This window comes from Phoca vitulina, unplaced genomic scaffold (genome assembly GCF_004348235.1).
Source record: "Phoca vitulina isolate PV1807 unplaced genomic scaffold, GSC_HSeal_1.0 scaffold27, whole genome shotgun sequence".
In the NCBI taxonomy this organism is placed as follows: Eukaryota; Metazoa; Chordata; class Mammalia; order Carnivora; family Phocidae; genus Phoca; species Phoca vitulina.
In genome coordinates, this window is record NW_022589730.1 from 7,630,376 (window position 1) to 7,656,536 (window position 26,161).

The 26,161-nt window shown below is 36.5% G+C and overlaps 1 protein-coding gene across 2 annotated transcripts in view; it reads left to right on the plus strand.

Moving 5' to 3' along the window:
* The window catches only part of RTTN (rotatin), a 151,762-nt gene that overhangs the window by 10,973 nt on the left and 114,628 nt on the right, over positions 1-26,161 (plus strand). For both annotated transcript variants that reach the window (XM_032422642.1, XM_032422641.1), the window contains exons 8-14: positions 42-207; positions 2,130-2,311; positions 4,445-4,560; positions 14,490-14,660; positions 19,954-20,166; positions 21,723-21,835; positions 23,982-24,108. In XM_032422642.1, coding sequence (XP_032278533.1) covers positions 42-207; positions 2,130-2,311; positions 4,445-4,560; positions 14,490-14,660; positions 19,954-20,166; positions 21,723-21,835; positions 23,982-24,108 — 1,088 coding nt within the window. The remainder of the gene's footprint in view (positions 1-41; positions 208-2,129; positions 2,312-4,444; positions 4,561-14,489; positions 14,661-19,953; positions 20,167-21,722; positions 21,836-23,981; positions 24,109-26,161) is intronic.

A 26,161-nucleotide genomic window follows, 5' to 3' on the forward strand; every position in this document is an offset into this window, starting at 1 on the left:
GTCACTATTGAGGGATAATTTCATTCTTTTTTTTCCCTCAGATACAGTTTCCCAAAATTCTTCTTTGTCTTACTGTCATGAAGTTAGAGTTACTCACCATTCCCAGAACCCTTCTCCGGGAAGCAGTAGCCCCCGGCCTTCTGTGGTTGGACGCACAGGCCAGCGACCCAGAGGAGATGGCCAGGATTGGGACGCCGTGTCTTCCAGGTGACTGTTGAAAAGCCTGGTTAACTTGTGTGTGTGTGTTTTAGTTTCAGAGGGAGATTAATATTTTTCTCTATCATCTCTTTTGGAACATTACCATAAGTATTGGCCTCATGTTGAACCAGTTGTTTTCATACTTTTTTGACCGTGACCTACAGTAAGAAATAATACTACATTCAGCTCAATACTCTGTACATAGACATATGCTCTTACGTGTGTGTGTATGTGTGTTTGCGTGTGTGCACACCTGTGTGTGTGTCCTGCCAAAACAAGATGTTCACAAAACAGTACTTTGATTCCATATGCTACATAGTGAACTATATTTTCTGTTTTCTATTTCATTAAATAAAGAATGAAAATTCTGACCTCTTGAATTGTTTTTATCAGCCACAAATGAAATGCGATCTAGTTTAAAAGCATAGCTTTAGATGATAGATACATTTTGATGATATTTTAAACCCACATTTGTAAGTCTAATCATAACTTAAATGCATCAGTATTTATCATTAAAGAGAATGATTAGCAACTATAAAACAAAGATTCCTTTAAGATGCACAATTTACGATATTTTACTTATTTGTGTAAATACAGGTTTTTATATATCAACTTTGCTTAAGGGGATTGGCGTGGTGTTTGTGTGTTACCTCATCCTTAGGCTACAGGCATCTTATGAACATACTAATTTCTTCTTTGGTGGTGTTTTAGTAAATGCTCGGTGAGATGAACACTGGTTTTTGGCTTGGTTTTCACTCGTGCCCCTGCGGCTGCAGGCTCACACTGATTCGTGTTGGCTGCATGCTTGGTCCTACGCCAAGTGCCGTACATGCTTTATCTCCTTTAGCTGTCCTCCTGACAGTCCTGTAATAGCAGAGGTATCACCATCATCATCATTTCACAGACAAGCCTGCTGTGGAAAGGCAGTGAGCCTCACCCCCGTGTATACAGTTGGTAAAGAGGAGGGCTGGTGTGGACAGTATGGTCTGAGAGCCTGTGCCCCTAATCCTTCTGTGGGAGCTGGTGTTGGGCCGACACAGCTTTCCTCTTTACTTGTAGAAAGCCTTCTGTCTCGTTCTCTAGGCGGTGTCTAGAGTGCTGCATGCGCATGCATTTTCACTCCTCACTGAGCACCTTCCTCATGGAGCCCTTTAGAGTTGGAGAGAAGCCCACCTCATTTTCCTATTTCGGGATGTTGAAATTGAAGAAATGACAAAACATATATTTAATTTTTGGAGTTTTCCATGTTCAGTAGCATTAGTGTATCTGTGATTCAGCTTCACTTATGGATAATATTAAAAGTCAAAAATTTGTAAATGTGAGGTTCAGCCCTTTCTATAGCACTTTATCCTCACCCCATCACTTGGGTAAGAATTTTTATGAAGAAAGCCAAGAAAGATGGGATGTCCCACTTTTTGGTATATTTTCAAAATCATGATGTGATGTTGAATGTACTAAATGAAGTAATCCATTTCTCCTCATGTTTTTCTGGCATTTTCTAGCAATCTTCGGTTGCTAACATTGGCTTACTTAGAACATTTGGTGAAAATCACAGAAAATCTAGGAAACTAAACGATTTAGTTTGGCCTCTATAAGTTGATTACAGAAGAACTTTGTTATGAATTGGCTTGCTCTTCTCTAGAAATGAATGGGTTATTAGTGCTAATGTTGATTGCTCTTAGAGGAATTTCAGGAACGTCATTTTAAAAAGCAATATATAAATGCATTTTTGGTTTCATTTACATTTTCGAGTCATCTTTATGAAATTCAATCTTATAAATTTGTCGAGGTTTCTCAAATCTGACCAGGATTGTTGCATGAAGCTATGTAGTTGTGTCTAAAGTGAAGCTTCTAATATGCCAGACAGCAGAGAGGCAGGAAACCTGTTTGTGGGCTGTTTCCACATTCAAGGATTATCCTTTATTTTACAGTGGAAGTAGTAGTCATGCTCCTGTGAACTCTCGGATATCTGTGCATTCGCCTTTGGATGTGGTTCACGTAGATCTGCCAGAGCTAGAGACTGAAGACACTCTGGAACTACAATTCCAGCAGCTCAGTCTTCCCCAGTTCTGTGTCTCTATTCTGGAATCAGCAGTTCCTCTCTTAAGAACAGGTTAGTTTTTGAAGTTGTAGTTCTTTTTATATAATTTGTCTTTGTTTTGTCTGTTTTCAGGGACTTTTATTTTTCTTTTTTTCGCCTATGTTATGACATTTAGAATCTGTATTTACTTATCTTTTGGGATACAAATTCTTCTTGTTCTTTTTTTTGTTGTTTTTTTAAAGATTTTATTTATTTATTTGAAAGAGAGAGAGAGTGCGTGCACAAGCAGGGGGAGGGGCAGAGGGAGAAGCACACTTACCTGTTGAGCAGGGAGCCCCATGTGAGGGGCTCAATCCCAGGACCCTGGGATCGTGACCTGAGCCGAAGGCAGATGCTTGTGCCCCTGGGATACAAATTTTTAAGCACTTAATATAGTCTTTTTATCTCCTAAGTAAATGTGGATGCCATGAGCATTGTTTGGATAGAGTATCAATAAAGAATCTGTCCTATTTGAATGGTTCTTCAAGCGCTGTGTCTTATTTTTGCCTGCTTAGAGGTGGTGGGGTGGGAAGCAGGATGGAGGTTTGTATTTGGGAAGTGTTAAAAATGTTTTTATCCTGAGGAAAACAAAATAACCCTAACTTACCACTGACTGAATAACTCTGCTTCCAGGAGTTAGAAGCACATATGAATTCATGTACTAGTAATGTGAAATAAAGAAAGGCTGAACTTCGGCATCATAAAGTATATATGTTTGTCTGCATGGTACACTGAGAAGAACAGTTTTAGATTTAATGATTTCTCATTTAACCTTTCTTAATTTGCTGTAAAAAGTCAGATTGATAATTATAAAGTTATATCTTGGTACATAAAATTTTCTAAATGTTCTCTTGCCCTTTTGTGATAAATTATTGCATAATTTGTAATTGTTCAATATCATAAGGGATTTCTAAGAGAACTTGCTCCAGCCGTTCTAATGGAACAGTTAATCTAGACCTTTATGATCTGGTAGTTTGCTTTACTTTTATTCATTGGAAATTGACCTTTGGTATGTGGGACAGGGAAGTCTTGATTGAATGTTCACCTTACAGGTAGTAGAGTTCCTTTGTTATTCTGTCTCTGTGGAGAAAAGGGATTGCTTTGGTGGGTGTGACAGAACAGTTTCTTTTGGAATTTTTTTTTAAAGATTTATTTACTTATTTGAGAGAGAGAGAGAGCATGTGCATATGAGCAGGGGGCAGTTCGGGGGCGGGGGTTGGGGAGAGAGAGAGAGAATCCTCAAGCAGACTCCCTGATGAGCAGGGAGCCCGATGTGGGGCTCAATCCCTGACATCATGACCCGAGCCGAAATCAAGAGTCAGATACTCAACTGACTGAGCCACCCAGGCACCCCTCTTTTGGAATTTTTATAGACTTTTAGGTTAATAGAGGCTTGAGAACCTGTTTCAGGTGGATTTTCTTGAAGTTTCTTCAGCAAACGCCATCATGCATTTATTACTTTCGTTGGTCCAGCGGAAGCTCAGATTCCCAGGCCGCTCAGGTGTGGTGTAATACTTCTTTTTTTTTTTTTTTAAGATTTTATTTATTTGAAAGAGAGAGAGCACGAGAGAGTGTGAGCAAGCACAAGCGGGGTTGGGGGGGAAGAGCAGAGGCAGAGGGAGAAGCAGGCTTCCCACTGAGCAGGGAGCCCAATGCGGGGCTCAATCCCAGGACCCTGGGATCATGACCTGAGCCGAAGGCAGACGCTTAAACGACTGAGCCACCCAGGCGCCCCTGGTGTAATACTTCTGACAAGGGTTAAGCCTCCTAGCACTAAATAGGAGATTCACAGAATGCATTTTCTAAACCTAACCTGGTGCTTTGTCACATATTACATGTAACACAGACGGTCTCTGAATTAGAAAAATCTTAACCTCACAGCGTTTTTAGTTAGATTTTGCTACTTTCTTTTTGAATATCTTTCTCACTTATGAGCACATTGGATTTGTTGTGGTTAAATAGTATTGTGATTGGAACAGAGATGTTAATGGTGGTTATAGATTGTGACTTCCCTGTTCATCTCTTTCAGTGATTCTAAAGACATCAAAAAAATAAAAAGACAAATAGGAGTTTGGGGGCATGACTGACTAGAGGATTGAGCAGTATGATATCTAGCTGTTCATTTGAAAGTTAACATTTTTTCTTATCTCCTGTTTATATTCCTAGGTAGTAGACAAATGATAATAAGAGTTCTGGAATTGCTTGCAGAGGATATGATACTTATTGGTGAAGCAATTTCAGAAGATATCTGGGATGACAGCAGTCTTTTTGCTATAGATATGGTGAGAATCAGTGTTTTCCTTGGGATATGGTAAATAGTATTTTATTTTATTTTGATCCTTTTAAGCTGGTTTCATTGTCTCATTAGTCTTTGAAAGCTTTCTTTCCAGCCACTGTGTCCCAGGCTTATTTTGTGCATTCTGGAACAGGCCATTTCTCTAGAAATTCTGGTTAATTAATTAATTTTTGATTCTGGTTACTTGTAATGGGGGATATATATTGAAACTAAAAACAGGCCAAAGGGGTCCTTTATAGCTACTGTCATATCATTTTTTTTCTTTTAGTAATTGAACTAGGAAATACGTATTTTAAAAAAAGAGTTCAGATTGCTATATTTCTGATTTTAAACTTGTATTTCCTTGCTCATATTTTGTACTGTTGCTCATAGAAAATCTTATTTTTTAGCAATATCAACATAATTGCTCATCAGCTTTAACCTTCAGCGCATACTAAGTAATTTCAGAATAGTAGTGTTTGTATCACTGTGATCAATAACCGATAAAGTTCAAGATTTCTTGGCAGTTCTTTTTGACTTAGACTAAATCTCACTAAAAATACGTAGTCAAGGGGCACCTGGGTGGCTCAGTCAGTTGAGTATCCGACTCTTGATTTCGGCTCAGGTGATGTCAGAGTCATGAGCTTGAGCCCCACGTTGGGCTCTGTGCTGAGCATAGAGTCTGCTTGAGATTCTCTCTCTCCCTCTGCCCCTCCCCCCACTCAAGCTCTCTCTTGCATGTACTTTCTGTCTCTCTCTAAAATAAATAAATAAAATCTTAAAAGAAAAAAGAATATACAGTCAAAAAACTGTGCCTCAAAGTCACTTGAAAGAATTCTTTTCTCTGTTAACAGTTTATTATACAGTTATATTTTTTTTACTTTTGGGAATTATTTTCTCCTCGTAAACATGTAATTCAGAGATGTTCCCCTGTCATCCTGTTCTCTGGTTTATTTTTTCCATTTTTATTTTAGTTTTTGCAAACATAAGCGGGTAAGCACGTAGATTCTCATTGCTCTTCCCACATCTTACATAAGAGGTAGTATGTCACATGCGGTTTTACAGCTTGTTTTTATAACTTAAAAATATATCCCATGTGCATGGAATAATAGGTATGGAGATTTTTTCATGTCCATATGTGGAGGTGTTCATCCTTCTGTTTTATAGGTCACGAGTGTCTCAGTGTGTGTTTATTCGCCAGTCTCCTATTGTTGGACTCAATTGCTAATATGAATTATGTGATATGAATAACGTGCATATGTCATTTCATACATGTACAAGTGTGTCTCTAGGGTAGATTTCTTTAAGTAGCATTGCTGTATCAAAAAGGTTGTCAGAGGGAGGGTGGATGTGGGGACTGGCAAAATGGATGAAGGGGAGTGAGAGGTACGGGCTTCTAGTTATGGAATGTCTAAGTCATGGGGATGAAAGGAACAGCAGTACAGCATAGGGAATATAATCAGTGATATTGTAATACCATCATATGGTGACAGATGGGAGCTACACTTGTGAGCATAGCATAAAATTTAGAGTTGTGGAATCACTGTATTGTACACCTGAAACTAAATGTAACATTGTCTGTCAACTATACTTAAATTGAAAAAGTAAATGTATTGTAAATCATAGATATTGTTGCATTCTCCTTTATGGCTATACCATTTCATTCACTCCCCAGCAGTTTATTAGAATGTGTTTTCTCCTACACACTCAGCAGTAGGGTTTATAGTCAAACCTCACATTTTTGCCATTCTGATAAGTGAGATATGATATGTCAGTGTAGTATTAATTTGTTTTTCTGTATGAGTAAAGTTGAGCATCTTTTTGTAACTTTAAGGGTCATTTTTATTTCTTTTTCTATAAACAGTCCAGGCATTTATCCATTTATCATCCATTTATCTCTTGGGTCATTGGTCTTTTATTCTTTTAACTGATTTCTACAAGCTTTTATATATTAAGGGCTTTGACTTTCCAAAACAAGTTGCAATTTTATTCCCTCAGGTTTTTCTTTCTTCCTAATGACGCTTTTGACTATGCAAAATCTTTTATTCATTTGTTTGTTTTTTAAAAAAGATTTATTTATTTGAGAGAGAGAGGGAGAGAGCGTGAGCACAGATGGGACGGGCAGAGGGAAAGGGAGAGAGAATCTTCAGCAGAATCCCCACTGAGCGAGGATCCCAATGCGGGGCTCCATCCCATGACCCTGAGATCGTGACCTGAGCCGAAATCAAGAGTTGGATGGACGCTAACCGACTGAGCCACAGGAACCTCTTCATTTGTTTATTTTTGCATAGCTGGCTTTATCAGTTTCTTTTTTAAAAATTGGTTCTGGATTTTGAATCATAGAAGGACTTTCTTCACACCTTGGGAATAACATGCTCTGTCTTTCCATTTCTTGAAATCTACATCTTTGTCTTTTAAGAGTCTTTTTCTCGTATAGATTTTGTACATTTCTTATTGTTTATTCACATATATGTGTGTGTATATATATTTGTGTGGGTGTTTAACAGCTTTATTGAGGTATAATTGACATATAATAAGTTGCACATGTTTTAAAAAGTTTTTTGATACATTTTGACATATGAATACACATGATATAGTTTGCATTTTCTAGAATTTGGTATCTATGAACTCATATGCTTTTTTTGTCTGCTTTCAGTAGGATTACTCTGAGATATTGCCATGTTGATGTGTGTATCAGTAGCTCATTTTACTACTAGATGCCGTGTTCTTTGCTATTTGTATTTCAGTAGGGAAGATAATTTTGGAGAGTATGGCTTTATTTATTTTTTTGAAGGAAGTGTTTTGATAAGTAATATTTCACATGCGTGATCAACATGTGTACAGGAACCTCAGGAATGTTAGATTACAACCTATTATTTTCTTAAATGTGTAAATTAGCAGTATGTCTCCATGTAATTAGAAACCATATCCTTTTTTACATCTCAATATATCATAAATCATTTGTCATTTTATACCTCCGTCTTAAAATTATGTGATTTCTTTGAAGAACTGATATTCTATCTTTTTTATTAATGTAAACTGGTAACTTATGTCTTTCTTTTTTTGTTTATGCTTGCCTTGTCAGAGAAGCAAAAGCAAAATTTATTAGTCACAAAAATATATATTGATTCCCATAGTTGCCAGTTTTTCTTCTCTTTATGTTATTTTGACCTAGGTCTGTCTTTGTTTTATTAAACTTTGTTATGGACTGCCTGATCCTTATGAATAGAGGTTAGAACCTAAAAAACAAACAAAATACTGATGTTTACATAATACCAATACCTGTGTGTGGAAAACCCAAACCTTAAGACACACACACACCTCTTGAAAAGAAAAACACATTATTTTACAATACGGATAATATATTGTTTCAAGTCCTTCAATTTCTTTATCCATAAAATAGGGACAATAGTTCTTAATCTTAGTTTTTCTTTAGTCCTTAAGGTTATCATACTATTTGGTAGTACTTTTTAGAAGATTTTCACATATTGAAGGTTTTCAACAAGTGATTTTTTTCTTAGAAGTGTGAAGAATGTTTTATCGGTTGCTTCTTAAATTAACTTAAATTTTCTTGGCCAGAACATTTATCTGTAAAAGTTAGTCATTCACTTTTAACTTTTGGCTGCTGATCTTTTATGATTCAATGAATTATTTTTACTTTAAAGGTTAAATCTGTTGTAGAAGTGCCAACTGGTATGATAGAAATGTTAAATAAAACAGTACTGCTTAAAATTATATTTGATTTACTTTTACTTGTTTAAAAAAATGAATGCCCCCTATATTAATGGAAGCAAACAATAGAATTTCTTAATATCCCTACTTTTATCAAGCTTAAAAGGGAAGATAGAAGCAGTATTTTTGTTGAGCCATTTAAGGAAAATAATGTGTTGCTACCAATTCAGAAAGTAGATACCTGAGGGTATGTAATTGTTGAGCCATTTAAGGAAAATAATGTGTTGCTACCAATTCAGAAAGTAGATACCTGAGGGTATGTAATCAAATCTCTAGACTTCTCCCAGTAGTGATAATAACAGTCATGTCTGGAGCTCCACAGTTCAGTTTGCGTAAGCATAGTCAAAAGCACCCACCATCTCCATTGAATGTTTTAATTTCCCTTGAAGTAAATAAAAGGAAAAAAATATTTTTAATGAACTTATGTTTTGTTAAGATAAAAAATTTGCTAAGCACTTATAAAAGTTAGGTTGACCTAAAGTATGTCATCCCTTCTTTGCTTCCGTTTGAAATCAAGTGTCTGTTTTATCTTCATTCACATGGTAAGTTAGGTTCAAGGAGTGAGGATCTTTACTTCATGCCAGATAACCCCAGGCCCCTGGGGGCTGTCTGCCGTTCCTGTTTTGCCCTTCTCCTCTCTGTCGCTCCTGTCATTGCAGTGTCATGAAAAACAGTCTTTTCTCCTCCTTTATGACTCGTTGCTTCCACATTCCCATCTGACCTGCTGTGAGTAGGTAACTTAGCTATTCAGGCATGTTGAAGAATTGCTGGTTGGAGTTCAAGTGGGGCTGAGAGCATTGTGAACAGATCTAGAGAGAAGGGCTTTGTACCCAGTAAGGGCTCAGTAAGGGTAAGTGAAGCCGACTGTGAATTTATAATTGGGTGAGTGGAATCTCTAATTAGCATAGGCCTCCCCTGCTGCTGCCACCAGTCCAGAAACAGTTATTTTAGTTCACCAAACATTTCTTGATTGCCCATTATATGCTAGGCACTGGGGGTGCAAGATGAATAAGAGGCAGTTCTTTTCACTCTTGTGAGGATAGATACGTCGGCCGTGACACCAGTAAAACAGAGGTGAGCACGGAGGAATAATAGTTTAAAAAGATAGTCTAAGGATAGCACTTACTCTGTTGTAGTCCCTGTTTAAGCACTCTGTGTTTATGAAGTTACTTAATCATCACGACCCTGTAAGGCAGATAACACGTTACAGATGAGGAAATGGAGGCTCAGTTTCTTTTTCAGGGTCACTTAAGAGTCTAGGTTTTCAATCATGTTTTATTGCCAAGGATGCCTTGACAACCCTCCCATCTTAGAATCCCGGGGTGGGGTGGGGGAGGAACTTTTTGTAAATCATGACTGAGCTGGGTCTTAAATTATAAGTATGATGTGGCTAAGCAGTAAAGGTAGGGTTTTTATCTGGCCGAGGGGAAGGGAATGACAGGGAGGAATGCATAGTGCTGACTGGTGGTGAAGGGGAGGGCTGGTGGGGGCATGCAAGCAATACAGCACAGAACTCGAGGTGGAAGATGTGGGAGAGACCCTGGTGGGCTGTAGGGTGTGCTCCCTGGTGCTGAGTAGTGTGGTCTCCATTCGGAAGGCAGGATGGGCTTGGTCTTCCACAGGAGAATGCCTGGGGAGGTTTGCACAGGCTGCAGCGGAAGGGAAGTATGGAGTATGAGGCTGGAAGCATGGGGGGGTGGGGGCAGAGCCCAATCCAGCAGAGCCCAATCATTTCAGAGGCTTCACAGTATCTACTACCTATTTTGTAATGTGCAGATAGTGGAGAAATTGTGTTTGCACTGTAAATTCTGTTTTGTTGAGAATATTTGGAGTATTTTGCTAATCTGATTTAATTCTGTACCTTCTTTTGTAAAAGCTATAAATATCCTCTGAAAACTGGCCTTCCTCAGCCTCTCCATCAACTACTTCACAGCATTTTGAACATTTCTAGCCCAGCGAATTAAAACTGGACCAGTTTCTGTTGTTTTTCAATCCTTTCTTTTCTTAAAACATTAAAACAAATCTTTTTTTTTTTTTGCTTAGAAAAAATGCTGGAAATGGTGAAAATTGCAAGCCTGAATCTACATAGTACTTTCTTTTTATACTATTTGAGAAGCACACAACATATTATTGGAATTAGTAAGGTTATTTGAAACAGTTTCACAAATAAATAGAGTTTTAGAAAAAGCTCTATAATACTGAGATTTTAAATTAATGTTCATTAAGTTGTGTCAGAGTTAATGTTGAATAACAGATATGTTGTTTGTAGGTGTATAAAAGTATTATTTTAATGGAGAGGTGCTGTGTGGAAGGATTGCATGTCAAAATAGTAAGATTGTCTCTGTGCTTCTAGTTTGTTTTCTTTAGACTGGCAGTCATTAATATAATGGCTTCTGGTTTAAATTTTATTAATTTTTAGTTTTATTTTCTTTGGATTAGGGAAGATACCTTTAAATAAAGATACTTTTAAATACCTTTAAATTAGAGAAGATACCTTCATTTAAAAATGAAGTTTTCTTTTTGGTTAAGTAAATGGTTAGTTTTTGTCAGTGTTTCTTGGACACTTGAGGAGTTGTATTCTTTGAAATGTTCAAAGTTTATATCAACTTATTTATGAATTAAGTTAAAAATGACTGGGTTAAAACCTGCATGACCATCTTTGTTTCAATAACAGGTTTTGCTTGATACTGTATGTTATTCAGACCATAGAGACTCAATTCATATTGGGTCTTTACTCTTTTTTTAATTTTTTTGTAAAGATTTTATTTATTTGACAGAGAGAGAGACAGTGAGAGAGGAAACACAAGCAGGGGAAGTGGGAGAGGTAGAAGCAGGCTTACCGCTGAGCAGGGAGCCCGACGCGGGGCTCGATCCCAGGACCCTGGGACCATGACCTGAGCCGAACGCAGATGCTTAACAAGTGGGCCACCCAGGCGCCCCTGGGTCTTTACTCTTAATTATGCATTTCATCAAGAGAAAATGACCCCCTTTATCCAATTTTTTTTGCCTTGAATTATTCATTATTCATATTTCATAGATTTTTTATTCATATTTCACTACACATTTAATTTTTAACCTTTTATGCACAAAGATAAAGGTATCTTTTTTTATGTGTGCCAATGATTAATTTTGTTTTTTACTTTAACATGAAAGCATATTTGACTTATAGGAAAATTTAAACTTTTTGTAGCACATTTATGCTTCGTCTTCTCTCAAAATTTTTTGCTATTTCTTTTGTTTCCTTTTTTATTTTATTTTTTTACTGCATAGAATATTTTGTCTTCTTTTTTACTTTGCTAATGATTTGGAAAGTATCATAGTTTTAATTTTGTGTTTGTTTTAAAACTCAACACTATCAAATGATCCATGTAAATAACAAGTGTTTTCTCATCTATGTAATTTGTGTGTGTGTGGTAAAATATACATAACAAAATTTACCATTTTGACCTTTTTTTAAAAAATTATATTTTATTATGTTATGTTAATCACCATACATTACATCATTAGTATTTGATGTAGTGTTCCATGATTCACTGTTTGCGTTTAACACCCAGTGCTCCATGCAATACGTGCCCTCCTTAATATCCATCACCAGGCTGACCCTTCCCCCCACCCCCCTCCCTTCTAGAAACCTCAGTTTGTTTCTCAGAGTCCATAGTCTCTCATGGTTCGTCTTCCCCTCCGATTCCCCCCCCTTCATTTTTCCCTTCCTACTATCTTTTTTTTTTTTTAATTTTTTTAAACATAAAATGTATTATTTGCTTCAGAGGTACAGGTCTGTGATTCATCAGTCTTACACAATTCACAGCTCACCATAGCACATACCCTCCCCAGTGTCCATCACCCAGCCACCCCATCCCTCCCACCCCCCTCCACTCCAGCAACTCTCAGTTTGTTTCCTGAGATTAAGAGTCTCTTATGGTTTGTCTCCCTCTATAGTTTCATCTTGTTTCATTTTTTCTTCCCTTCCCTTATGATCCTCTGTCTTGTTTCTCAAATTCCTCATATCAATGAGATCATATGATACTTGTCTTTCTCTGATTGACTTTATTTCGCTCAGCATAATACCCTCTAGTTCCATCCACGTCGTTGCAAATGGCAAGATTTCATTTTTTGATGGCTGCATAATATTCCATTGTGTATATGTATGTGTATATATATATATATATATATATATATATACCACATCTTCTTTATCCATTCATCTGTTGATGGACATCTTGGCTCTTTCCATAGTTTGGCTATTGTGGACATTGCTGCTATAAACATTGGGGTGCATGTACCCCTTCGGATCACTACATATGTATCTTTGGGGTAAATACCCAGTCGTGCAATTGCTGGGTCATAGGGTAGTTCCATTTTGACCCTTTGTGAGTATATAATTTAGCGTCATTAAGTACATTCACATTGTTGTACAATCACACTGTTTATCTCCAAAACTTTTCCATCATCTCAAACTGAAACTCTGTACCCTAAACAGTAACTCTCCTTTCCCCTTTTCCCCAGCCCCTGGCAGCTATTATCCTACATTTTTCTTTATGAATTTACTGTTGTAGGTACCTCATGTAAGTGCAATGAATCGTACAATATCAGTCTTTCTGTATCTTGCTTATTTTACTTAGCATGTTTTCAAGGCTCATCCATATTATGTCATGTGTCAGAATTTCATTGCTTTTTAAGGCTGAATGATGTTTCGCTGTACATATATATGACGTACCACATTTTGTTTATCTGTTCATCTGTTCATAGACACGTTTCCACCTTTTGGCTATTGTGAATACTGTTTCTGTGAACAATGATGTACAAGTACGTGTCTGAGTCGCCGCTTTCAATTCTCATAGGTATATTACCCAAAAGTGAATCTGCTGGATCATACAGTATTTTTATGTTTAATATTTTGAGGAACTGCTGTACTCTTTCCAAACTGACTTGACCATTTTACATATTCACCAGCAACACACAAAGGTTCTAGTTTCTCTGCATCTTTGCTAAAACTTGTTATTTTCCATTATTTTTGATAATAGCCATCATAATGGATGTGAAGCCATATCTCATTGTGACTTTGATCCTGTATATAATTTTTTTGGGGCCTCATACCTTTTAATTTTGCTTCCAATATATTTATCCTTGAACAAAAAAATCTGGCATACATTTTTATCCTTAGTTTACAGGTTATTTCCTATTTTTATTTTCCTATATTCTCAATGGAAAGGTGAGAGTAAGATCTCCAGTGCTTGTTTGTTCTACTATCTTACTGATGCTATCCTTTGACCAGCTCGTTTATGGGCCATGTCAGCATGTGTAAGATGTATTTTGGTCTATATTGTCATGATTTGCAAGTTAGCCGACTATGTTGTAGCTTTCTCTTTGTATTTTATGTATGCCTTTCAACTTAAAGGATATAACTTCTAGTTAAGTACTAAATTATCTATAAATTTATGATGGCAGAACACTTGCCTTTAAATAACCTTATTATGTGGAGAGTTCATACAATTTTATATTTAATTGTTTTTTTAATGATCTGACTTTCCCTGTTTCATTTCTTTAGTAACTTTAGGATCAGTTTGAGGGCATGGATGTCTCTTGTGCTAATGCATTTTCCCCCATTATACCTGCCACTGTGTTAAGCATATAGTAAGCCTAATAAATACTTCATTAGAGATTTGCATGCCGATTTTTGAAGTTAGAATAATTAAGCACTAGAAACTAGGAGGAGTTTGTTTCGTTAAGCTTTTGTATTTTGTTTATTTTTATTCATTATTAGAAGTATTGTTTGAAGAAACTTTAGGTGTGCTTATTTTTCATTTGTAGTGCTTTAAATTACTTCAGCAGGTATGGGTTATTCTTTTTTTTTTTTTTTTTAAAGATTTTATTTATCTATTTATTTATTTATCAGTCAATCAGTGAGATTGAGGGAGTGAGAGAGAGAGGCAGGCAGATGGAGAAGTGGACTTTCCACTGAGCAGGGAGCCCGATGAGGAGCTCAGTCCCAGGACCCCGGGATCACGACCTGAGCCGAAGGCAGACGCTTAACCAACTGAGCCACCCAGGCGTCCCGGTATAGGTCATTGTTACAGGGAGGAATAAATTTTTGTTTTGGTTTTTGTTCTTCAGTCATAGTATCTTAAATTATTCTCCGTGAAATTTTCCATACTGGCTCCCTAAAATTTATTGTTTTCCTGTTTCGTGTTTAAATGTCTGCAGAAAGAGAAACTCCTCATGGTGTTGGGGTCCCTGGGAGATACCATGTGCTACCATAAAAGCGGAGTGAGCTTGGACCAACCCGAGGTCGTGCTTGTGCACCACCGGATGGCCTTTGTCAGCATTTCACTGTTCGCAGTCCGAGTACTGCAGTTGCTTCTCCCTGTTGAGAAGGTAAGGCAGGTAATGTTGCTTGTAGTGTATGGAATATTACAAGTAAGTGCTCTGTCATGTATTTCTTCTGGTCACTTCATGGTGTACAAAGATTATATTGGAAATGTAGTCATTGAGAAAGACTAACATTTCTGAACAGTTTTGACAAATCATTTAATAGAAAAAAACCAGTAATTCTAAAAAAGTTTTTTTCTTTAGGTAATAGAATTGTAGTGTAACATGTTTAGAAAGTACACAGTTCACTGCATTTTTACAAAGTGAATATATCTGTGTTTAAAAAGTGACCACCACCCCAGAACATGAAATAGACTATTACCAGCATTTCAAAGTCCCTTCCCATCCATTACGTCTCCTTCCTCCGTCCAAGCTAAACTCCTCCTTTCTTTTTTTTTTTTTTTTTTTTTTTTTAAAGATTTTATTTATTTATTTGAGACAGAGAGAATGAGAGAGAGAGAGCACATGAGAGGGGGGAGGGTCAGAGGGAGAAGCAGGCTCCCTGCTGAGCAGGGAGCCCGATGCAGGACTCGATCCAGGGACTCCAGGATCATGACCTGAGCCGAAGGCAGTCGCCTAACCAACTGAGCCACCCAGGCGCCCTAAACTCCTCCTTTCTGACTTCTGTCAATATAGATCAGTTTGTCTGTTTTTCAACATTACATAAATGGAATTATAAGGTATGTATTTGCTCAAGATCTTTTTTGAGGTTCATCACTGTTGTTGCTTATAGCAGTTGTTTTTTAAGTTTTTATTGAAAAATACAATTCCATTTTATAACTGTATATTAAAGATGATTTTAGTAGGTGTACCTATTTCTTTTAAATCATCTCTGAATTTGAATGTTAGTGGTAAAATATCTCAAGTGATTCACGCACATGTGTTTTATAGTGTACTTATTGCAAAAAGAAAGGTGTGGCATGTTTTGATGAAGGTATGGGAGAAATTACTGCAACTAAAGAACTAGTTCCTGTGCCTTTTGTTGTCCTTTGTTATAGACATTTGCCCTTTTGTGGAATTCTGCAGAGCGTATAGTCTAAACTCCATTTTTTCCTAACACTTATATATGCAGTATACTATCAGGTCACCTGGGAAAGCAAGAATAAAACATTAAATTTTTATTAAAGATTTATTTATTTGAAAGAGAGAGAGAGAGAGCGTGTGCACAAGTAGGAGGGGCAGAGGGAGAAGGAGAGAAAGAATCTTAAGCAGACCCTGCTGAGCACAGAGCCTGACGGAGAGCTCGATCTCACCACCTGAGATCACGACCTGAGCCGAAACCAAGAGTCAGATGCTTAACTGACTGTGCCACCCAGGCACCCCAAAATATTAAATATTAAATTTAGTATTTTGCTTTAGGGAAAAGAGCATCACTTTTGTTAATTTTAATTTTTAACTTCATTCATTAGTTACTATGAAGAAGTGACTAATCTGAAGAAATTCTCTGTGTTGAGGAAATTTTCCAATGTTAGAAGTATTATAAATTGAAGAATTCCAGTCATATAAGATTGTAATTGCATTTAAAATATGGAAGGCTCACTTTACATGATATTATATACTGAAAAATTAGTAGTGCTATATTAACTTGTTATTAAGTATTGCAAATGATCCAATCTATCTATAGGTTGTACTATTGATGGAAAACTTATCAATTATATCATATAGTTTTATTTATTGCTTATTACAGATTTTTTTCATTTATGTGCTTTTTGGGCAGGAATCAACTAAAGTAGAAATCAGTAATTTGTTTTATTTTGCGTTACTTCAGTGTTAGAATAATATAAAGCCTCCATGCCTCTTTTACTTTTTGAAGTTAGTTATTTTTTATTTGTTTTTGTTTTTGAAGGCAAGTAAGTATCTGTGAATTTTGGTAGTTGGCACTTCATTAGAAGGCCATGGAAGAGATGGTAATTAGGGTATCAGTTTGTAGATGGTTGTAATTGCTTTGATTAAGAACTTTAAAATGAGATCTAAACAAAAATCCTCTGCCATTTCTGTTAAAATGTCTTCTTTCAGTTTATATGAATACAAGATTATGCTGCCCTCTGCCTGTTGCTGGCCCACCAAAAGTTGAAGTGCAGTTTGGATTCTGAAACTTACAACCTGGAAAGTGGTTTTTAAATATGAGTTGCCACTTCCCAAATATATAATTTGGAAGTTGGAAAATGATAATATGAATCTGTGTAGAGATTTCCTGGATTTGAAAGTTTTGACAAAATGACCTTGAAGGCCTTTCTGAAGTTGATAATTATTGGTTGAAAAGATTTTGGACAATACCTATGTACAGGTTAAAACAATGCATTAGTAATCTTATGAAAAATAATTTGTTTGGATAAATCAAATTGGTAAAAATAAGTGCTAAAAATACTGGCCCTGTGCTGGAAGCAGGATCCAGAGCATCCTAGGAACCTCTGGGACTGTTTCTTAGCTAGCTGACTAAGGGTAAGGAAGAATTTATACCACAAGGCTTTGACTTTTTCAGTGAGATATATATAATCCAATAATTTGCTAAAGCTGATAGATTCAGAGTAGCACTTCTCAAAGTGTAATGTGCAGAGGGATCACCTAGGATCTTGCATATTTCCATCCTTTAGTTCTGGAGTAGGACTTGAAAGTCTGCGTCCTAACAAGCCCTTTAGATAATGCTGTGCCTGCTCTGAGTGGGAAGGTATAGAGAGAGCAGTGTTATGCCCCTTTCCCCCTCAGCACATGAAATGATGTTGTTGATTGTTTTTATCTAATAGTGGTGATGGATTTGCTGTGAAGTATCTTCACTTTTAGTTCTGACTGACATGTGACTAATGCTTATATATATAGGACAGCTGTCTTCAGTCTCTCGACTGTGATCAGTCCATTGGGCCATGCCAGCATTAAATTTGAGACTGTAGCATGGTGCTTTGAGTTGCTGAGATGATGAAGTTTCAGATGTAGGGAGGAAGAGTGAAGATGTCAGAATTCCTTAGTGTTGGGGTGAAAAGAAGAAAGGAAATTAATATTTATTAAGTGAGATATGCTAGACATCTGCTTGTGCTTAATTCTCACATCAGCTATTCTTACTTTTCTCACTAGAGTCAGAGAGAGCTCTTTTAAAATTAGAACACAGTGCCTTTGGCATTAGATCCATGAGGATTTGGTATCCTAGCATAGTGCCCAACTCACAAAATCTCCTTGGCTAATTCCTCTTTCTCTTCCTAACCTTTGAAAGGAGTAGAACCCCAGGACTGACCAAGGTCCTCATGAGATATCCTCCCATTTGTGGTCTTAAATACCATCAATTTGCTGACACCTCCTGGATTTATAGTTCCAGAACACATGTGTCCCCTGAACTGCAAACTCGTTTTTCAGTTCTGCTCTGTTCTTTCTATAGTCTTCCTTCTCTGGGTAGATAGCACCTTCATTCTTCTAGTTGGTTGTTGATCAGGCAGAACGCTTAGAGTCATCCTTGATTCCTGTCTTTCACACATCCCTGGATCTAGTCCCTCTGCAGAATTTGTCATTTCTTCTTTGACATCTATCTGGAATCTGAACACTTCTAGCCATTCCCACCGCTGTTACCAGGGTTCAAGCCCCTTTCGTGCCTAGATTGTTGCAGTAACTTCCTCAGTGATGTCCCACCTTCCACCCTTGCACTGTTTCACCTTTTCTCTACAGACTGCTCTTGATACTTGCTTGAAATTTTCCAGTGCTTCCTCCAAAGACAAGTTTTAAGCCTTAGCTGATGTGGTCACTTTGCCCCTGCCCCCACCCTTCAGTGTTAGCTTCACTGGTCTTCTTGCTGCCAGATATACCCTATTTCTGGGTCTTTGTACTTGCAGTTCCCTCTTGTACGGATGCTTTTCCTCCAGATAACCCGCACAGCTCCTCACTCCTCCAGGTCTTTACTGAAATGTTGCCTTATCAGAGAGGCCTTCCCCTCTAGAGTAGTAGCACTTCCCTTGTTCTGCTCCCCATTGTATCTCTTCCTCTCCATCTTTCCCATCCCTTGTTTGTTTTTCTTCTTAGCACTGCTGGTCACACCTGATATCTTATGAAGTATATTGATTTACTCTGCCTTCTTCACTGGAATGTTCACTTCGTGAGGGCAGAGGCTCTGTTTGCTTCCTGCTGTGCCCCCAGGATCTGGCTTATGGTAGGGGAACACAGTAGGGGCCCAATAAGTGTTTGCTGAGTGAGCAAATAATAGGTGATCAGGTAATTCAGTTTGCCTCTCTTTTTTCCCCACTAAGAGAGTTCTTCACAGAATCATGAAATTTCTCTTGACTTTCTAATAGCTGCTATCTTAATAGCGGGTTTTTTTTTTTTCATGCTTATGTTTGATTCCTTTGGTTTCTGATATTTATTTGGCAACTTTATTTCATACAGAAGCATTATTTAACTGATTCAGACCTTAATTTTAGATTTTCAGGCGGTAACTAATTATTCTTAAAATAAGTTATCCATGAAATAAATGGTGACCAAACCTACTTTAATAAAGACATTATTTCAGCCAAAGTAGTGAGCTCTGCCAAATTATTTTCTCCAAACATTAAATTTTTAATCCTTTTTGTTTCCTTAATTGATTCATAGAATCCTATCACTAAACTATAATCATTAAAAAAACAGAACCCAAACAGTTCTTTCAATTTTAAATCAGTTGAAGTTAAAATATGTAATATTTCATTTGGGCCTGTGGTTTTATACTAATTAAGGGTCAGTCTTCTTTGGGTGTTCTAGAACTATTTAAATATTGTTGAATTTCCCTTTTTCCCTCTAAAATACAAACTAAACAAAAAATCAATTTCTGTTCAAATCAATCTGTAGTTATGTTTGATTTAGTGTTATTCAATTCAATATGTAGTTAATAAGCCCTGGGTTATGTGTTCTGCTTTGTTTGGTTGGGAAGTGCTCGTCTTCAGGAGTTTATTGCATTATTCTGGAGATTTATGTGCACAGCATGAAATAATCAGATCAAAAAGCCTCCTGCCTTCAGTTCAGTAGCAGAGTTATAAACAAGGTGGAGGGTCCAGTTCTAGCTGTTGGTAGTTCTGGTTGTTGGTTTGGGGAAGAAGTTAAGCATCCTGTGTCCCAGGCTTTGGGAAAATGTTGAAATTTGGACTTCAGTTATTCTGGGCAGAGAAAAATTACATTGAACAAGACACAAAAGTGAGTAGTGCATTAGGGAATAAAATTTTCTTTGGAAAAGCATAGACTTTGTGATAGAGAATGATAAAAATAGAAAGTTGAGCTAGCTACATGAGTAGTCTACCATGTTTTTCTTAAAAAATTTTTTAACTTTTTTTTTTTTTTTTAATTCATTAAGGCAAGCCACCTTTTACCGGAGTCTATGTCAGCAGCATTATTTCTAGTTTCTTTGGACATGCCTATTTCTTTGGAATATCCAAATATTCACGAAGCTGTTGTGGCATATTTGGAACAGCTGAATTCTGAAAACTACAGTATTTATAAACGAACTGCAGAGGCTGTTTATTCAATTGAATGTACCTGTAACTTCCTGTCTGATGTTGGGAAGGAGGTAAACAGTTTTGTTAATAGCTTTGAAATATTCCTTTGCTAAAATATTTGGAAAATGTAGCCTATACTTTCAAATCAATGGACATACCATAACTGAATTGTTGGAGGCGGGGTATATTATTACTGAATGGTCATTTATCATATTAAAGTAAGGATATGATTTGTGTAAAGGTAAACGAAGATGTTACGAGACTGATGCACTGCCTACTGCATGAGGGGGCAGGTAAACGAAGACTGTAGATGGATGAATGGTGTGTATTCATGAGACCGGTGGTTTTTAAAACGGCAGTAATTATTATCAATGTCTGAATATTTAATAGTTCCTTTTTGAAGTGATTTACTTTGTATGAACACTGTGACAGTTGACATAAACACAAGTATAAGGGCCATTTTAGTGCTTATCTGTAGACACACGTTTCCTTTAATATTTTATGGATTCTTAGTACTCACTCACACAAAGAGCCTGATTTTTATTAAATAAAACCATGAACTAGATTGTTTGTAAGGTAGGATGACTTTAGGTGCCATGTTATAGCAATAATTATATATTGTTATTTATCCCTTTTAGAGAAACTGTTAATTAGGATGTTTAATATGTTATCAATGAAGGGGTTAGTGAGTCTTAAAATAGACACTGACTACAATAGTTGTTTACTGTTTGAAAGTACCAAAATGGGTCCTGAAGATCTTAAAAAATTAGGAGCTAAATATTTATTCCTTTTATTCCCTACAGTGGAAGCTATCTCAACCTCTAATTTTCCTTTAGTTACCCATTATTTTTTTTCCTTTTCTTTAGCCATATCTCAATGCCAATGGCTTCTTGTTTCCTCCGTAATAGAAGTGCAGATTGTCTTTAAATTGAATTATTTCTGTGGTATTCTGCATGGTCAGTTAATCATGCATGTATTGGTTGTCCTTTATGTTTGTAGAAGCAGTCAGGATGTAGAAGGAGGAAATGGATCATAAAAATACATGAGTCCTGCTCTGAGTCTACAGTTAGTAGGGAAATAGGGCTACAAACAAATAGCCACTCAGTTGTAACCTTAAGCCTACTTAGAGGTGAAAAATAGAAACCTTTCTTGGGCATTTCGTGAGGAATTTTTCCTCCTGGGCTGACATTTTTAGTTTGCTTGTTGGATAAGTGGACTTAAGCAAATATTAACAGTCTCAAGGACTCTGATCTAATTTCCTTTTTTTTTTTTTTAATTTAAATTTTACTTAGTTAACATACAGTGTAATATTGGTTTCTGGAGTAGAATTCAGTGACTCATCACTTACATATAACAGCCAGTGCTCATCACAAAAAGTGCCCTCCTTAATACCTTTCACCCATCTGTCCCATCCCACAGCCACCTCCATCAATCAACCCTCAGTTCTCTATCGTTAAGAGGCTCTTATGGTTTATTTTCCTGTCTCCTCCCCCAACCCCTTCCCATATGTTCATCTGTTTTCTTTCTTAATGAATGATCTAATTTCTTGAAGTTGCTTAGTTAGCTGTTGAGAATTCTATTGTACATGAATTTGACATTTACTGTTTCATTCTGCCCTTTTTTTTAGGGAGAGAAGAATCTCTTAGAATTAGTGGAGCTGGCAGACCAAGCCTTGCGAAGCTTTTCCTATCATCAGCATTTCCCCCTAATAAAGGAAATCATCTGCATGTGTTCAAAGATGTAATATTCTCTTTCTTGATATGATTATATTATTATAGGGTGTACTGTGTATGTGTGCACTTAGAAGCAATGAAAACAGAACTGGTCTTAAATCTTGTTACTGTTTTTTAGTTAAAATTGTTTTTATATATGTCTGACTTCTAAACTATATATATAGCTGCATTAGGGCAGTCAGCTATTTTATTCAGGGGCAGACTTTAAAAATGTCGTGCCTGTAATCAAAATGAATTATCCCTGGATTTTTATACATTTGTTTTGGTGTCCATCCAAACTAAGTATTCAAGCATTTGTTTATTTATCTTTAAAGTTTTAATTAATAACTTAATTGAGGGTTTTTTAATGTTTCATTGCTTCCTACCTTTTTCCTATACGGATTTTTAGAATGCGTCATGCATTGGTTAATTTATTTTGAAGACATTGGGGGTGCCTGGGTGGCTCAGTTGGTTAAGTGTGTGTCTGCCTTTGGCTGAGGTCATGATCCCAGGGTCCTGGGATTGAGCCTCACATCAGGCTCCCTGCTCAACAGGGAAGTCTGCTTTCTCACTCTCCCTCCCTCTGCTCATGCTCTCTCTCTCTCTCAAATAAATAAATAAAATCTTAAATAAATATTTTGAAGACATTGGAGCAGATTCCTATTTAGAATTTAGTATCTTCATTGCTTTTGGAAAGAGTAAATTCCATGATGATAAATATTAAGTATGGGAGGGCGCCTGGGTGGCTCAGACGTTAGGCGTCTGCCTTCAGCTCAGGTCATGATCCCAGGGTCCTGGGATCGAGCCCCACGTCAGGCTCCCTGCTCCGCAGGAAGCCTGCTTGTCCCTCTCCCACTCCCCCTGCTTGTGTTCCCTCTATCGCTGTCTCTCTCTCTCTGTCAAATAAATAAATAAAATCTTAAAAAAAAAAAATTAAGTATGGGATGTTTAAATTAATTAATTAATTTATTACCTCACATAGTTAATGATTATGTGTGTGTGTGTGTGTTTATGTGTGGTAAGAACATTTAAGATCTGTTCTCTTAACAAGTATCAAGAATACAATACAGTATTATTAAGTGTAGTCATAGAGAACATTAGATCTCCAGAATTTGTACATCCTGAAAACCTGAAACCTTGTACGCTTTGACCAACATCTCCACATTTCCTGTGTTCCTCAGCCCCTGGCCACCACCATTCTGCTCTCTGTTTTTATGAGTTTGACATTTTTAGATTACACATATAAATGAGATTATGCAGTATATTTGTCTTTCTGTACCTGGCTTAGGTTAATTTAACATAATGTCCTTGTGCTTCATCTATGTTGTTACAAATGATAGGATTTCTTTCTTTTTTAAGGCTGAGTAATATTACATTGTATATATATATATACTACATTTTTTTTATTTGTTCATCCATCCATGGACACTTGATTGTTTTCATATATAGTTACTCTTGAACAACACAGATTTGAACTGTGAAGGTCCACTTATATGAGGGTTTTTTCAATAAATATATGTGCAGTACTGTAAAGGTATTTTCTCTTAGGATTTTTTAAACTTTTTTTCCCCTTTGGCTTTATTGTAAGACTACAATGTATATGTAACACTTATAAAATACAAAGTATGTGTTAATCATCTGTTTATGTTACTTGGAGGGATTCTGGTCAGCAGTAGGCTATTACTAGTTACGTTTTTGGGGAGTCAAAAGTTATACATGGATTTTTAACTGCATGGAGGTCAGTGCCCCTAACCCTTGTGTTGTTCAGAGGTCAGCTGTATTGGCTAGTGTGAATAATACTGGGATGAACATGGGAGTACAGATATTGCTTCGAGATATTTATTTCATTTCCTTTGCATTTATAATCAGTAGTGGGATTGCTGGATCCATATGGTAGGTTCTACTTTTGATTTTGAGGAAACACCATACTGTTTTCGATAATGGCTGTATCAGTTTACATTCCAAATATGGGTTTTTAAAGACTTTTTTGGTACTTTTTAAGAGAATATTTTCCATTGAGACAAGTAAGTGCTTAGGTAAATTAATACTGGGTTAGTTAAATAAGATCTCAGTTGGAGGAGTTGGAGTAGGAAGAAACCCCTTCCACTATGCTTTTCAGTCTCTTTAATAACTCACTTACCTTAGATGTCTTGGATATTTTACCTTTTTACCAGTTGGAAATCTGCACAGGCCAGTCCATTACTTCAAGGAGAAAGTCAGAAGGTGTTTCTACGCATGTTATCTCACCCATTACTGCAAGTGAAAGTTGAAACTTACAATTGCTGTCTGGAAATTATTAAGGTGAGTTTTTTGGTTTTTGTTTTCTGTTGTTGAGAGAGCTAATAGTGGATTCTCTTATTTTATTTTATTTTTTATATAGTATTTTATTTTTTAAGTAGGCTCCATGCCCAGCATGGGGCTTGAACTCATGACCCTGAGATCAAGAGTTGCATGCTCTACTGAGCCAGCCAGTGCCTCTGGATTCTCTTATTAAAACTCTAAAATTAGTTGACATTTTGCATGAGATACAAGAATTATTACCATAGAAATAAATGACATTTATCAACTTTAAGAAACTTTTGCTATTAATTCCCTAAATAGCAAGTCTAGCAATTGAATTGCTTTATTAGAAGATTTGTTAAGAATTACCTTTGTGTTAAAAAAAAAAAAAAGAATTACCTTTGTGTTGTGTTATTTAATGATGGAAGCATTGTAAGAAAATGTTGATTTCTACCATGTATTCGGGGTGCCAGGATGGCTCAGTTGGTTAAGCGTCTGCCTTCAGTTTAGGTCATGGTCTCAGGGTCCTGGGATTGAACCCCATTTTGGGCTCCCCAATCAGCGGGGAGTCTGCTTCTCCCTTTCCCTTTGCACCCCCCGCCTCCCATCCTGCTCATGCTCTTTTCTCTCATATAAATAAATAAAGTCTTTAAAACTAAGGAACAAAAGTCATTTCTATGCTCAGGAAAAATTTTGGGTTATTAACCTTAAATTTTATAGTGTCAGGTCTGTTTTCTTAGTAATATTTTTCTTTTGAAGAAAATATTTTTCTATCTTTTTAAGCTATAAGATATTTCAGCATAGAATAGTACATAAAATATTAACTATTTCAATATTGAAAAGAACATTGTACATAGGACAGTACTGAAAAATATATGTTTCTATGTACTCTTGAAATTATACTCTTGGGATGTCTGGGTGGCTCAGTTGATTAAGTGTCTGCCTTCAGCTCAGGTCGAGATCCCAGGGTCCTGGGATCGAGTCCTGAATCAGGCTCCCTGCTCAGCGGGGAGCCTGCTTCTCCCTCTGCCGCTCCCCCTGCCTATGCACGTGTGCTCTCTCTCTCTCTAACAGATAAATAAATAGAATCCTAAAAAAAAAAGAAAGAAAATGTACTCTTGTATTTAACATTTTTGTAAATGCTAACTAGATATAACAGATGTTTTACATTTTGCCACTTTAATTCTGACCCTCTTTTATTCAGAGAAATAAAAATACTAGTTATAACAAACTTCTTTCCTTTCTTTTTTCCCCTTTCTTCATCCACCAAGACAACCACTCTTACAAAGTTGGTGTTTGTCCTTCCCATCCATGTGTTTTATATAGTTTTACTATATATGTGTGTCTTTATGAATAATATATACAACTGATTTTTGTGCTTAAAAATGTATATAATTTCATACTGTATGTATGTTTTTGCTGCCTTATGCCTTTCATTTAATGGTGGACTCCTACCAGTTCATTCATCTTAACTGCTCTTTAGTTTGAAAATACTTTTCATTTATTGATATAAATTTAGGTTCAGTCTACTTTTCACTGAAATAAGTTTTTCAGTATTTTCATTGATGGTCTGTAACTGATGGTACATGTGTTTGAAAATGCCATGATTTTACCTTCTTCTGGAACGATAGTTTTGCTGGATATGGAAGTATAGGTCGACTGCTATTTCCCTTAGCACTTTGTCAAGAGTGCTGCTTTCTTGTTAGGCTTCTGTCATTGTTGAGAAGTCTGCTATCAGTTAAATTATAATTTCCTTGGATTTTTTTCCCTCTAGTTGCTTTTAAGATCTTTTCCTTGTCTCTGCTTTTCTCAGTTTCATTGCAGTGTGTCTTTGTGTACATTTTTTATTTATCTTGTTTAGTACTCTTCAGCCAAAAGATTCATGTCTACCTTCATTTCTGATAATTCTCAATTACTACTATTTCTCTTATCCTTGCTGTTCTCTCCAAGTAGAACTCTTACTAGATCTGTGTTAGTCCTTCTTATTTTACCCTTTGTGTCTTTTAAATCCGCTTTCACATTTTCCATATCTTTTTTTGATTTGTTTGGATGGAATTCCTCAGTGCAGTCATTC